Here is a 12419-nt window from a genome sequence, read left to right on the forward strand (position 1 = left end):
TTTATTGTCAATGCAATAGCAGCACATCATCTCAAACTTGGCCATAAATTTCCAGAATTCCCATTTTTCAATATTAAAATGTTAATTACCCAAAATCTATCAACTTTTACATTATCCAATTTTCATAGTGACCTTTAGAAAAAATCAAGCAATATTATCATGTGGAAAAAATTCAATTAATTAATTTTCACATGTCAACTTAATCGCGAATTCAAATATTTATTTGTAATTAAATTATGTAAACTGACCTCAGGAAATTTGGTTTGCCTTATTTAAAAATACCGTATTCTTGGGTAGTGGTTGCTTCCAAACATTACCTCCCTCACAACTGCAACAAGAGTAGGGCAAAAAATGCGGCGGAACATCAAAAAGATGATATAAAATTCGCGTTTTGATGACTTTCCCGTTATGGAATTTCAAAAATAGAAACACTTTTCTTTTCAGTAAAAAATGGTGATTCGTCGCCCTACCTTGTTTTTTCAAAAATATTTTCTATTATACCTGTTTTTAATATTTTTTTCAAAAAAAAAACAAAAATTAAAAAAGTGTTACGTTGGCGAGTTTTCAAATAATATTTTATGTCCGAAACTTTTTTCCAATTATAAAAATGTGAATAGTTAAAGAGAAAATAGAAATATAAATTCCGCGCCATCTGCCGCTTTAGCAACAAACTAAAACAGGTTCCCCTTTAGCCTTAAATGCTGATAAAGCACATTTTTTTAAATGATGTTTTTTGTCAGCCTTATAACTCGCTTATGGTTAGTCCTACAACAAAAATGCAAAGGTTTTTTTTGTAGGAAATTTTGAAGGCTTTACTATTGATAAGAAGATAAAAACCTATAGGAGTGATAGTTTCCGCAAAAAAGGCACCTTTAACCCCCTCCCCCTCCTCGAGCTCGCTACCCACCTTCAGAGATTTTTGATATACAGGGTGGTCCAAGTCGCCTCAACTTACCTAAACACACTAACACCTAAACTTACTTCTTTTTTTCAAAAAGTAAATATTTTAGTAATAATATTCATTCCTCGTTTTCTTAATAAATGCATCAAATTTTTTTGGCACGTCCGGTGTAGCCGGAAATGCTACCAAATTTAGTTTTTCAAATGGAACACCTATGGTTTTTTTCCTTCAACAATAATAATTGACATCAAAAATACTGGAAACCACATTTTGCGTAACACAATGCAATCAAAAAACATCTTAAATCTTAGAATGTTATAAGGAAATTGGTCGCCTAGCTTGATTTTTAATTTTAAAAGAAAGGTGTGAATAAAAAAAAATGCTTGGATACAGTTTAATTGTTGGTTTGACAAATCTAATTTGTCAGTTGATGAGCGAGTTCTCTTATGGAAACTCTTGGATTTTCGTCGACTGATAACAGAACGTTCAGATTTCTATTTTCTTGTTCTTCACAAAGAACCACACGTTTTTATTTTTAAGAAGCGAACCTATTCGTCTCAGTTGTTTTTCAATTCGACTAAATTTTCAACGATTTGGGTGAAATCTGTTTGAGTATCTTTCTCTATATTGTCTTTGAGTTTCCGCTCTATTTTTATTGCACTTAAAAAAACATTTCAAGCTGATCTACCAATTCGTCGTATTAATATCATCCATTATTAAAGATCTCAATAAGATTTATTGACAAATTAGGCTTTGTCAAACTAACAATTAAACGGTATCCAAGCATATTAATTTTGCATGAATACCTTGACAAGTACAATTCGCCTACGTTGCAAAATTTTCAACAAAATTCAAAAATTTAAATTGTTTTCTTAGTGCATTATGTAAAGTAAAATGTAATAAACAGTGCTTTACCGTATTTTTCATGCCAATTATTATTGTTTCGAGCAAAAAAACATAGGTGTTCCATTTGAAAAACTAAATTTGGTAGCATTTCCGGCTACACCGGATGTGCCAAAAAAATTTGATGCATTTATTAAGAAAACGAGGAATGAATAGTACATTATTACAACAAAGCGCAGCGTGAGCGCCAAGTTAGACTGGTGAATAGTTTTTTCCCCGGGTGTACAGTGATGGACAGTGAATTTCGTCCACCCAATTTCCCAACAGATTAAAAGTGTAAACTAGTCTTTGAGTTTTCCTAACCTTGTTTCAGAATTTTGATTAACGTATGTCATGTTGATAGAATGCTCGATGCTTCTTGCTACCTTTGTCCTTTGAAATGGTAGTCCTTTTGGTAGGCCAAAAGTATAGAGACACGTCTTTGAGACATACCTTCTTGTACCAGAGAGATAATTTTTATTTTATTAAACTTACTGCTGGCATGTTCGAATTTGATTAAAAATTTGACAATACGTATTTGAATGTCAGTTATCATGACAATAAAGCACAGACTACAGTGAATTTTTATGAATTCACAGAAATTGGGTGGACGAAATTCACTGTCCATCACTGTATTATTTGAAAATTTAGTTTTTGAAAAAAAAGTAAGTTTAGGTGTTATCGGCCGGGGCGACTTGGACCGAACATCCTATATGTCTATCCAAGCATAAAGAAAGCGTTTAAAAAAAATTCCAACGCCCCAGGATTTTTTTCCACCGATTTGTTTCATTTGACTAGGCTATTTGGATTTTTTTCTCTGGAGCGCGAGTTCTGAAACCGCCTGGATTAGTTTTTCAAAAATGATCAAATGTGTGTCTATCTGGTTGATAGTATTGCGATATTGCTGATTACGCTGACAGTCTGACAAGCCTCGCTGACTGGCAGTGGTAGGCAGACACACACAACTTGCTCAACCTAATTCTAAATTCTACTTTAGTTGCTGTGCGCACTGTGCAGGCAGCGTGTGATAGTGTGATAGGAGTTGGTGGATAAGCGGAGTGGTCGTGGTGTGCAAGTTTTACGTGTACAAGAGGTTCACGGACAGTCAAATATTGCATAAATTACCTACGTTTCGAATAAATAAATGGCTACGAAAGAGAATGAAAATGGTGTGAAAGGTTTCCAAATGCGGCAACAAGTCCACAGAACTAAATGGGAAACATTTAAAAATGCAATCTATAATCCTTCAACCAAAGAGTTTCTCGGAAGAACGGGAAAGAGCTGGGGTATAACTTGTTTTAAAGTCGTCTTGAATCACTTTTTTATTCATCTTCATTTTACACTTTGTGCACATGCTTTCTTCGATTTTTTGCATATTCACGTGAATACTTATTCGTTGCCGGGTTTGTAAACATATTTGAAATTAATATGTTTACTACTCTGGTGTGTTGTGTACATAGGTGAGTTATAAAGATTAATGGGATTGGTACCTGCGTGATACGATCTAATTTTAGAGTTCAAAACACCGCAGGTAAAGCGCCGAAAAATTCAAACGCTAAATTAAACAATGTAGTTTTTTATTGGGATTTTCCTGTGTTAATAATTCTAAAATTTATCAGGTGCTACAACAATTGAATTGCAAACGCGACTTATCACGTGTTTGAAACGTGCACTGTTAATTTTTTCAAATTCAAGCTAAATATCGGCCACTTTTCCTATGAATTTTTTTATTCATTGTATCAATATAACAGTTTTAATTTTTAAACTATTGCTATAATGAAAAATTATATTTCTGGTTTATTGTTTTTGCAAATATCATTTATCTTATTCGTATTATTTCTTACAAAGCTGTTACAAATCAAATAAATAATTAATTGTCGAAATTAAAAACAAAATTAATGTTAAAGAACTGCGACTGTTCTTCGGTTTTTCCAGTAAATTATTATTTAAAATTTTGGTGAATTTATTAACCATTTTATGCTTTAAATGAGTAATATTTAATTTAAAAATTTAAATCCAAAAAGGAAAAACACATTTTGACTTTGGCACAAAAATATATTTGCTTCGTTTCCTGCTTTGTCTTTTAAGCATTTATTTTGATTAATTCGATTACTTCTAAGTATAACTCTGAATATTTAGCGAATATTACATAATTTAAGACTTCCACTCCTGGCGACAGGTTTTTTTAAAGAATAAACAGGCGAACAGTAAACTGATTCATTTTATGTTAAACTTGTGTTGAATTTGACGTTATGATTTGAATAAATTATGAATAATTATGTAATATGGAAGCATTTATTGAGTCGAGTCGCTGCTACCTGCTACAGAGGTGTTTTATCTTTTTTTAGTATAAACAATTTGATAAATGAATACTTGTTTTAATATTAACTACATGAGATGATTGGAAATTAATAAAAAGTACTGTTGATCCTTTGTTTTGCTGTTATAATACATGATTTGTTAGAAAATTTCTACCTTTAAATTGTGTTTTCTTATGTACAAGATGTTTATAAAAGAACACTATAAATATCAAGAGTGTCGTGAAAATTACACGAACGTATGTCTTGGATAGTAATATCAATGCCTGTCATTTTTTGTTAAATTTATCAACTTCTAAACACCTGTCTTGCGTTACCTAACTATTGGTTAAAACCACTAATTTTTCCTAGTCAGAATTGACAACATTCCCTCTGTATTAGGTATTTCGTAAATGTTTTTGATATTTCAATTAATCTGTGTAAGACATACGTTCATGAAATTTTCACAATACTTACATTTTATGTACCTACGTTCTTTTATAAACACCCTGTTTATTAGAAAATCAAAATAAGTTTCTTAATGTACAAATTGATCGAAACAATACTTTCTGTCTTGTAGTTATCACAAGATGAGTCAAAGTTTTTGAAGAATTTTGTTTTTCACAAATTTTTATCATACTCTGAAGATGATGAATGTTGATTCACCTGATGCAACTAGAACTCATAACGTTTTTGTGTAAATACGCATAATAAGATTAATAAGAGATGATATTCTACTCCTTGTAACTATCAGTAGTTTTTTTCTCGCATTCTCGTATTATGTTAAAATTAAAAAGATTGTGCCGGGAATTAATTAATTATTTTTCGAAACAAAACTACCAAAAAAAGATGATAAGCACAAAAGGACAACAAAATTACAAGAGATTATCAAACAATAAAATGACATTTCTAGTGGCCTAAAATTTTGTAACTTGCAAACTTATAATTTATTAAGAAACTGCGGAAATGTTAATAACGGTTAAAATAAATCATTAATTGGAATGCCGAATTTTGCGTAAAAAAGGATATCCCGATCAAGCATAATTTAAAATGAATTAATATTAAGCCTAATTAGTAGTTGTTGTAACATAATCCAGTTTATTTATTCAATGTCAAATTCAATAAATATAATGGACGGCAAAATTATGGAATAATCTTATTTATTAAAACTGAAAATATTTTGTTTTGACAAAAATGCTCGAACAGGTCAATTTTTTTTTTAAACAATACAAAATTCTCAAGTTGATTTAAAATTGTATGTTTGTTTTTTGTTGATAAAAAAATATATTACTTTTTGGCGATTTTTTTCGAAAACTTTATGTAGGAATATTTAATATTTTGGTGTTGTTATTTCGGCAATTAAAAGATCTATTAAAATAAGGGTTTCTATTAAAAAAAAAATGTCGATGACGTCATTACTCAAAAACCAAAAAGTGTAAAATTTTACGTCAAGTTTAAAATTGTGTATTTTTTAAAAAGAAAATTGACCTGTTCGAGCTATTTTGCCAAAACAAAATATTTTCAGTTTTAATAAGATTATTCCACAAGTTTGGCTCCCACTGTATAAAAATCTATGTCTTTGGATTATTCAAGTGATTTTGAGAGAGTTTTTATTATTCTTTCCTTTAAATATTAGGTAGACTTTTTTGAATTTCTTGGATTTACACTTTCTTTTTTAAAAATTATTTTGAAATCGTATTTGGGTATATGAAGGAGAAAGGTTAGATCTTTTTGTTGGTGCACTCATAATTAAGAAACTAATTATCAAACCCCTAAAATTGTGTATTTCTTAAAAAGAGAATGGATCTGTTTGAGCATTTTTACCAAAACAAAATATTTTCAGTTTCAAGAAGATTATTCCATAATTTTGCCTCTCTCTGAAGAAAAAGGGGTGTTTTTTGATTATTCATGTGATTTTGAGAAAGTTTTTATCATCCTTTCCTATAAATATCACGACTTTTTTGAATTTCTTGGATTTGCGTTTTATTTTTCAAAAATCAATTACTGTGCCATATTTAATTATTTTGAAGTCGTATTTGGGTATATGAAGGAGAGAGGTTAGATCTTTTCTTTGGTGCATTCATAATTAAGAAAATAATTAACAAACCCCCAAAATTCAAGGTTACGTTTCGATAACTTCAAATACCTAAAACTCAGTTTTTTCTTTTTGACGTCATTACTCAAAAAAGTGTGAAATTTTAAATCAAGTTGAAAATTGTGTATTTTTTAAAAAGAGAATTGACCTGTTTCAGCATTTTTGCCAAAACAAAATATTTTCAGTTTTAATAAGATTATTCCATAAGTTTGCCGTTTAATTTGCAGGAAAGCAACATAGTCTTTTCAAAATCCTTCGCCAAAGCCAATATAAAATTTGGTCAGTATTTGGTAATTTAGAGTTTTTTAAGTATAATAAGAATTAAAAAAAATTCACATAACGATCTTACTCCACATTTTGAGTGCTTCGAACCAAGCGAAAGATTTTTTAAGCTATCTTTATTAAGGGGAGTGGCTCAGCGGTCCTAAACAATCGATAGAATCAAAGGGTGATGTAAATTAAGTTGTTAATATATTATTTAAGTGACAATTACTTTTTCTAGTAAAAAAAATCACCCTAACAGTGTCATAGAAGTTTATTCGAAAAGTTGTAGTGAAATGCATAAAGTTAAAAAAATCAACTAATTACATTGTTTGTTCTATAGCTATGTTATTAATAGTCAATTACTTAGTATGTATTTAATGGAAGTAAAGCAATAAAAATTATATGTAATAGGAATGGGATGATACAATCAGTAGAATAGTTTCGTGAAAAATAAAAAAATTAATTTGTGTGTATTTTCTTGTGGAAAATTACAAGTACCGGGTAATCGATTACCTCTCACCACCACATGCATCTTCTATATTTGTTTTATTGTTCATGCTAACTTCTTTAATTCGAGTAGCAAGCATTTATTGTCTTTGCTCCTTATCGATTTTGTTTTGTAATATGATTATTTTCATTTGATGTATGAGCAATTGTTATTATTATCATGTTTTCACTTTTCATGTGTGTTTTTCCAAGTGCTTGTACACAATTACACATTTTACCCCCGATTTATTTCTACTTGATTTGTTATGACAGATTTTTTCTGTTGATGACACTATAATACAAAAAAAATGCAGAACAGCGTCTTTAATGCATAATATTGGTCGTTAAAAGATTCGATTGGAGACGTAAAACATGAAAAGGTTTACAGACTAACGGGAAAGTTCCGAATGAAACTAGTGCAAACCGAATTATTAATACCTGCTTACGTAGAATCCCGTATTTTTAGCTGAGGGTAAAATATACTTAAAAGGTCTTTTGTCGTCTCTTTATTACTGTGGCGTTGTGTTTGATGTCAACATATTATTTTACTCTGTTTAGCAATGAATGTAAGAATTTTATTACAACCCTCTTTAGAAGAGATCGATAAGAGTAAAGACTGCTCTTGTCACATTTTTAACATGTTTGTACTGATAGCTAAATAGGATGTGGCACATTTCTGATAAAGAGCCGAGCCATTTTTTCTCGTTTGGTATTTCTAGATGAATCTGAGAAATTTCTAATTATGCAAATAACTCATCATACAAAAATATTTAAACGGAAACGTGTTTATGCTCTTCATAATATATTTATGTTATTTATAGATGTGGGTCGTATTTGCCATGTGTTGAGAGGGCTAGGTTTTTTCAATGTTAGATTATACCAAAAAAGCAATTGCACAGCTGCTCAATTAAAATGGAAATTTTTCAAAGGTTTCAGTCTATTTATTGTAAGTCTACACTACCGAATAAAACTATTAATAGGAAATACTTTGGAAAGCAGATTATCTATTTTAAGAATCGATTCATATCCGAAGGCTCTCTGTAGCATATGTTTGCAATTCTATTGGAATTTGTCCTAAAACTAGAAAAAAATTGAGCCTTCTATAGATTCTATAATGTTTAAAAAATATCCCAAAAATTTATTCATTTTACGTCAGTGACACTGCAAGTCTGGAAATTTTTGCAAAAATTGAGTTTTATTGTTTTTTTTTTCTATTTTGTGTCTGAAAGAAAGCTTATTTCGATACCATCAAAACCGATGCTTTAATGAGCCATTTCAACACCGATTCGGGTGCTGAAAGACTAGTACAATTTACTTTCTACAGGTTGGTAATGGTAATTGTTAGCGGCGTTTTGAGCGATATCTCTTTCTTCAGGTGGTGTGCATGAAATATTTGCAGTATTCATTGTTAATTCAATACAATTTTGAAAAATACTCGAGACTTGCCACTTTAAAAATCTAACTTTTAAACTTTGTGACATTTATTACCAACCTTAGAGCAAAAGTTTATATATTTTAAAAATTTGACTTTTATGTTAAAAAAGTACGTAAAACGCGCAAAATAGAAAAAATAGTATAAACCTGAACTTGTTTTACAAAACTTGCCTTACGAAACGCGTTCTATAATATACAATTTTTTGTTTCAGGACAACTTTTGACATTCTATTTTATATTTTACGTGGTCTTGGCAGCGTTGTTTGCCATTTGTATGCAAGCCTTATTGGCAACTCTCGACGATAAAGAGCCCAAATGGCAGTTGGAGAGAAGTTTGATTGGCACAAATCCAGGTTTAGGGTTCAGACCTATATCTGAGAGGACCGAGGAAGGTTCTTTGATTTGGTACGACCAGAAAAATGAAACTGCAATTAATAAATGGGTGAAACTCATCGATAAATTCTTAGATCGTAATTTCAACACAATGATTGTTAACAATTCATAAAAACGTTATTTTGTAGCGTATCTAAAGGAACAGAATGGCAAAAACTTCGAAAGATGCGACTTTGATAAACCTGCCAATGACAGTAAAGTCTGTGAAGTGAATTTGGACAAGTATGGTGATTGTTCGAGGGAGAATTCGTACGGGTATAATAGTTCCTCACCTTGTGTTTTCCTGAAACTGAATAAAGTTAGTCCAATTGTGAAATTTCCAACCACTATATCAATTTTTTTTTAGATATTTGGTTGGGTACCAGAGTACTACACGAATGCTACTGATGAAATGCGAAAGTATGATGCAGATTTCGCCAAATTTGTGGAAACCGTATGTAAAAAATAATAATCGTTGCTTTTTATTAATTTTTATTTCAGAATGGAGCTGATCACCAGGTTTGGGTCAGCTGTCAGGGCGAAAAACCGGTCGATAAGGAGAACACTGGAGGGTTTAGGTACTTCCCAAGCCAGGGTTTCCCTTCGTATTATTTTCCATATAAAAACGTGAAAAATTATTTGAGTCCTTTGGTTGCAGTGCAAGTTTTAAATACTGCACGTAAGTTGGTTTATTACATAACTGTTACGACCAGAAAGTCATCACGTTTTAATTTCAGCCAATGTTATCATCAGTATAGAGTGTCGAGCTTGGGCCAAAAATATCAAATACAGTAGCAGCAATTTACAACGAGAGGGATCAGTCCGTTTTGAGATTTTACGAGATTAATGTTTGTGTTTGGAATGATAGTTTGGCGTAGTACTTATTTGTTTTTTTAACATTATTTTGTTTACGTTTCTTTTATGTAATTGATAAAATTGAGTTCTGGTTATGCTTTATCTGTTGATCAATGTTTTCTGTTTTGTGTTTTTGTTGAAAACAATAATTTAAAAATCTGTACTTATCTTTTAAGTTATTTAAATAATAATATGGACGCTTTAGAACGATTCGCTTTAACTGAAATAAAGATATCTTTAGCCAGTGCGCAGTGCCTTGTGGTAAATCAATCTATTTTTTTAGATATAAACTAGTTTTTTATTTTAAGTACAAAAACGTAACAGTGCATCTTATTTTTGTAACCACAGCGATATTATAAATCGAATCTCTTTGTTTATTTTCTTATTGTGATGTTTTATTTTGTGCTCATTACAGCGGTATGTAGTTAATTTTTTTGTAGTTTTTAAGTTTGTAGTACTACTAAGTGAATTGATTGTATTAATAATAAGTGGTTAGACGTTTTTTATGTACAAACAGTTTTGCCATATGCAGAAGAGTTTTATTGTAGTTTTAATAGAAAATGCCTTAATAAAATTTTGAATCCGAATGAGTGTTTAATCTCTTTTTAACATGAGGACTGAAAACGAATTAAAACATTTTTTTTGTAACGACTAATGAGATTTTTAATCTCAAAATTCCATGAGGTTTCCCCTCCTCATTCCTAGAACCTTATCGTACAGTGCTTCACTGTTGGAAAACAATAATTAAGAATAAGTTTCTAAACAGTTCAAAATGTCTTCGGAATTATCAGAAGACGAGTATAATTACACGAACTACAATTTAGAGTTCTATGAAGAGGATGAGGGCCCCCCTTTGGTAAACCTAACCAAAAACTATCATAACCCCAAATAATTTAAAAAAAATTTTAGATTAAAAAAAGATCGCGTCTAATTGCTGCAGTCGTTCAAAACAATGTAGACGTTCTTCGGGATTTATTAGATTCCCCTAAATGGTACACTGTTAGGGACAAAATGGGTTATAATTTGCTACAAATTGCAATTTTACAAGAGAGGTAGCTTTTTTTTTAGTTTTGTTTAGTTGTTTAAAATTGTTTTTCAGACGGGAAGTGTTTGACTACATGTTATCACTTCCAGATTTTCCCTTTGATGCTCTCAATAGACATGATGAAACTGCGTTAGATGTTGCAGTAACTGGTTTTGTGAGCAATGATATATGGGTTGAAGGATATTTTGCTCGCGAACTAGTAAAAAAAGGGGTATTTTATACACAACAAGACAATTTATTGTTACAAAACGCTATTGAGAGATCCTTTACTGAAGTTGCAAAGTTGTTAATTGAGAAAGGAGTTGATGTTAATGCTTTTGATGAGGAAGGGAACACACCACTGCAAAATGCCGTTTGGGAGAATAATGCTGAAATAGTTACTATGTTATTAATATATGGTGCTGATCCATTCGTCTCAAGTTCTTCAGGATATACTCTTTTTGAACAATGTAGTCCAGAGTTACAAGAAGTATTATTTTATTACATATATGATCGATATTCGAATTTAGAAATTCACTTAGAAGTATTATTGTCACTTGCTAAAACTAATCAGTTTCTATTTGATGAAGTACATAAAACTTTCAATATTAACAGAAGTAAATGTGATGCTCGTATTTGTTTTGAAACGTTGTGCCTTATGGATACTGAATCTTTAAAATTAGTTTTGTCAAAGTTTAGTCATTACATTAAAGAAGTCTTTTCACTACCGTTTCGGGGAAAAATAATACTTTATAATATTAACCATGAGTGGCCTTTAGAAAATTTACAATTGTTACTTGAAGGTGACTTGAGAGACGACTTCATAAATTTTATTAACACTTTAGATAGTTCTCCACTTTTGGAACGATTGATTAACCACAAAAAATCTGAATTTGAAATTAGTGAAATTCTGTGTTTTTTATTAAGCTACGGCCTTGAGATTGTTCGAAATGACCTCCATTTAATTTATTCCGAATTTGGATATTGCAATTTGTTCAAAATTCTTTTACATATGGATATTTTTGAAACATGTGATTATGTCGCTCAAATTATGCCGTTATTTATCTATGATGTAACATCAAGTCTTGAAGATTATCTAGATTTCTTTGAATCAAAGGAACCGTCTCATTTTTCTGAACTTTGCTCTTATTTTTGTCATCCGACTCTGATTGAAAAATGTGAACGTGCAATTGCTGATGGAGAACTAGAGCCCAAAACGTTTCAGCAAATACCCCTTCTTGTTGAGTTGGCTAGAAACACATTTCGAAAATTTTTTGTCAAGAAATTTCAAATCAAAACATCTAGGAGGTTTTATTCGCTCTTGAACTGCTTGCCTATTAGTACCGTGCATAAGAAGATTATTACTTATGAAACAAAACTATATTAATTCTATTTTTGTATGTTAATATTTTTGAATAAATTATTTTGTTTATTAGTTGACTTTTTAATTTTTATTAAGGCTAGGTATTGGTCATGACTTCAATCTTCTGTAGTTTTATCGCACAACTTTACCAGACAACACATCAGTTAGCTCTTACAATACAACATGCGTTTGAGAAAGAGAAATGTATCAAATAAAATTATTTCTTAGTTTTGGATTTACTTAGTTGATAATGGAGCTACAATTATATTTTTTTTGTATTTAAGTAATAATCTATACTTTTTGGGAAAGTTAACTATTTATAAAGAAAAAAAACTTTAAATAGAGAAGCCTAAGTATTCCAGCCGTAAAATTAGTGTCCAATTTGTACAAATTTTTTCACATTTATTGTGACTGATGTAAATAAAACATTAAAATTATTTCTTAAA

At 30.5% G+C, this 12419-nt stretch overlaps 2 protein-coding genes across 2 annotated transcripts; both read left to right on the plus strand.

The window, feature by feature from the left end:
- The first annotated feature begins 2760 nt into the window (after positions 1-2760).
- LOC123012428 (sodium/potassium-transporting ATPase subunit beta-1-like) lies at positions 2761-10173 on the plus strand. Its single transcript, XM_044410337.1, has 6 exons — positions 2761-3069; positions 8572-8829; positions 8881-9050; positions 9099-9185; positions 9233-9410; positions 9469-10173. Exons 1-6 carry the CDS (start codon positions 2928-2930, stop codon positions 9576-9578), a joined length of 945 nt encoding a protein of 314 aa, XP_044266272.1. The 5' UTR covers positions 2761-2927; the 3' UTR covers positions 9579-10173.
- Positions 10174-10285: 112 nt separating this feature from the next.
- Positions 10286-12419, plus strand: LOC123013941 (ankyrin repeat, PH and SEC7 domain containing protein secG-like). Its single transcript, XM_044412823.1, has 3 exons — positions 10286-10442; positions 10496-10638; positions 10686-12419. Exons 1-3 carry the CDS (start codon positions 10359-10361, stop codon positions 11995-11997), a joined length of 1539 nt encoding a protein of 512 aa, XP_044268758.1. The 5' UTR covers positions 10286-10358; the 3' UTR covers positions 11998-12419.

Source organism: Tribolium madens, unplaced genomic scaffold, assembly GCF_015345945.1.
Source record: "Tribolium madens isolate multiple individuals breed KSU strain unplaced genomic scaffold, Tmad_KSU_1.1 Scaffold_96;HRSCAF=242;Tcas5.2_LG5, whole genome shotgun sequence".
NCBI lineage: Eukaryota > Metazoa > Arthropoda > Insecta > Coleoptera > Tenebrionidae > Tribolium > Tribolium madens.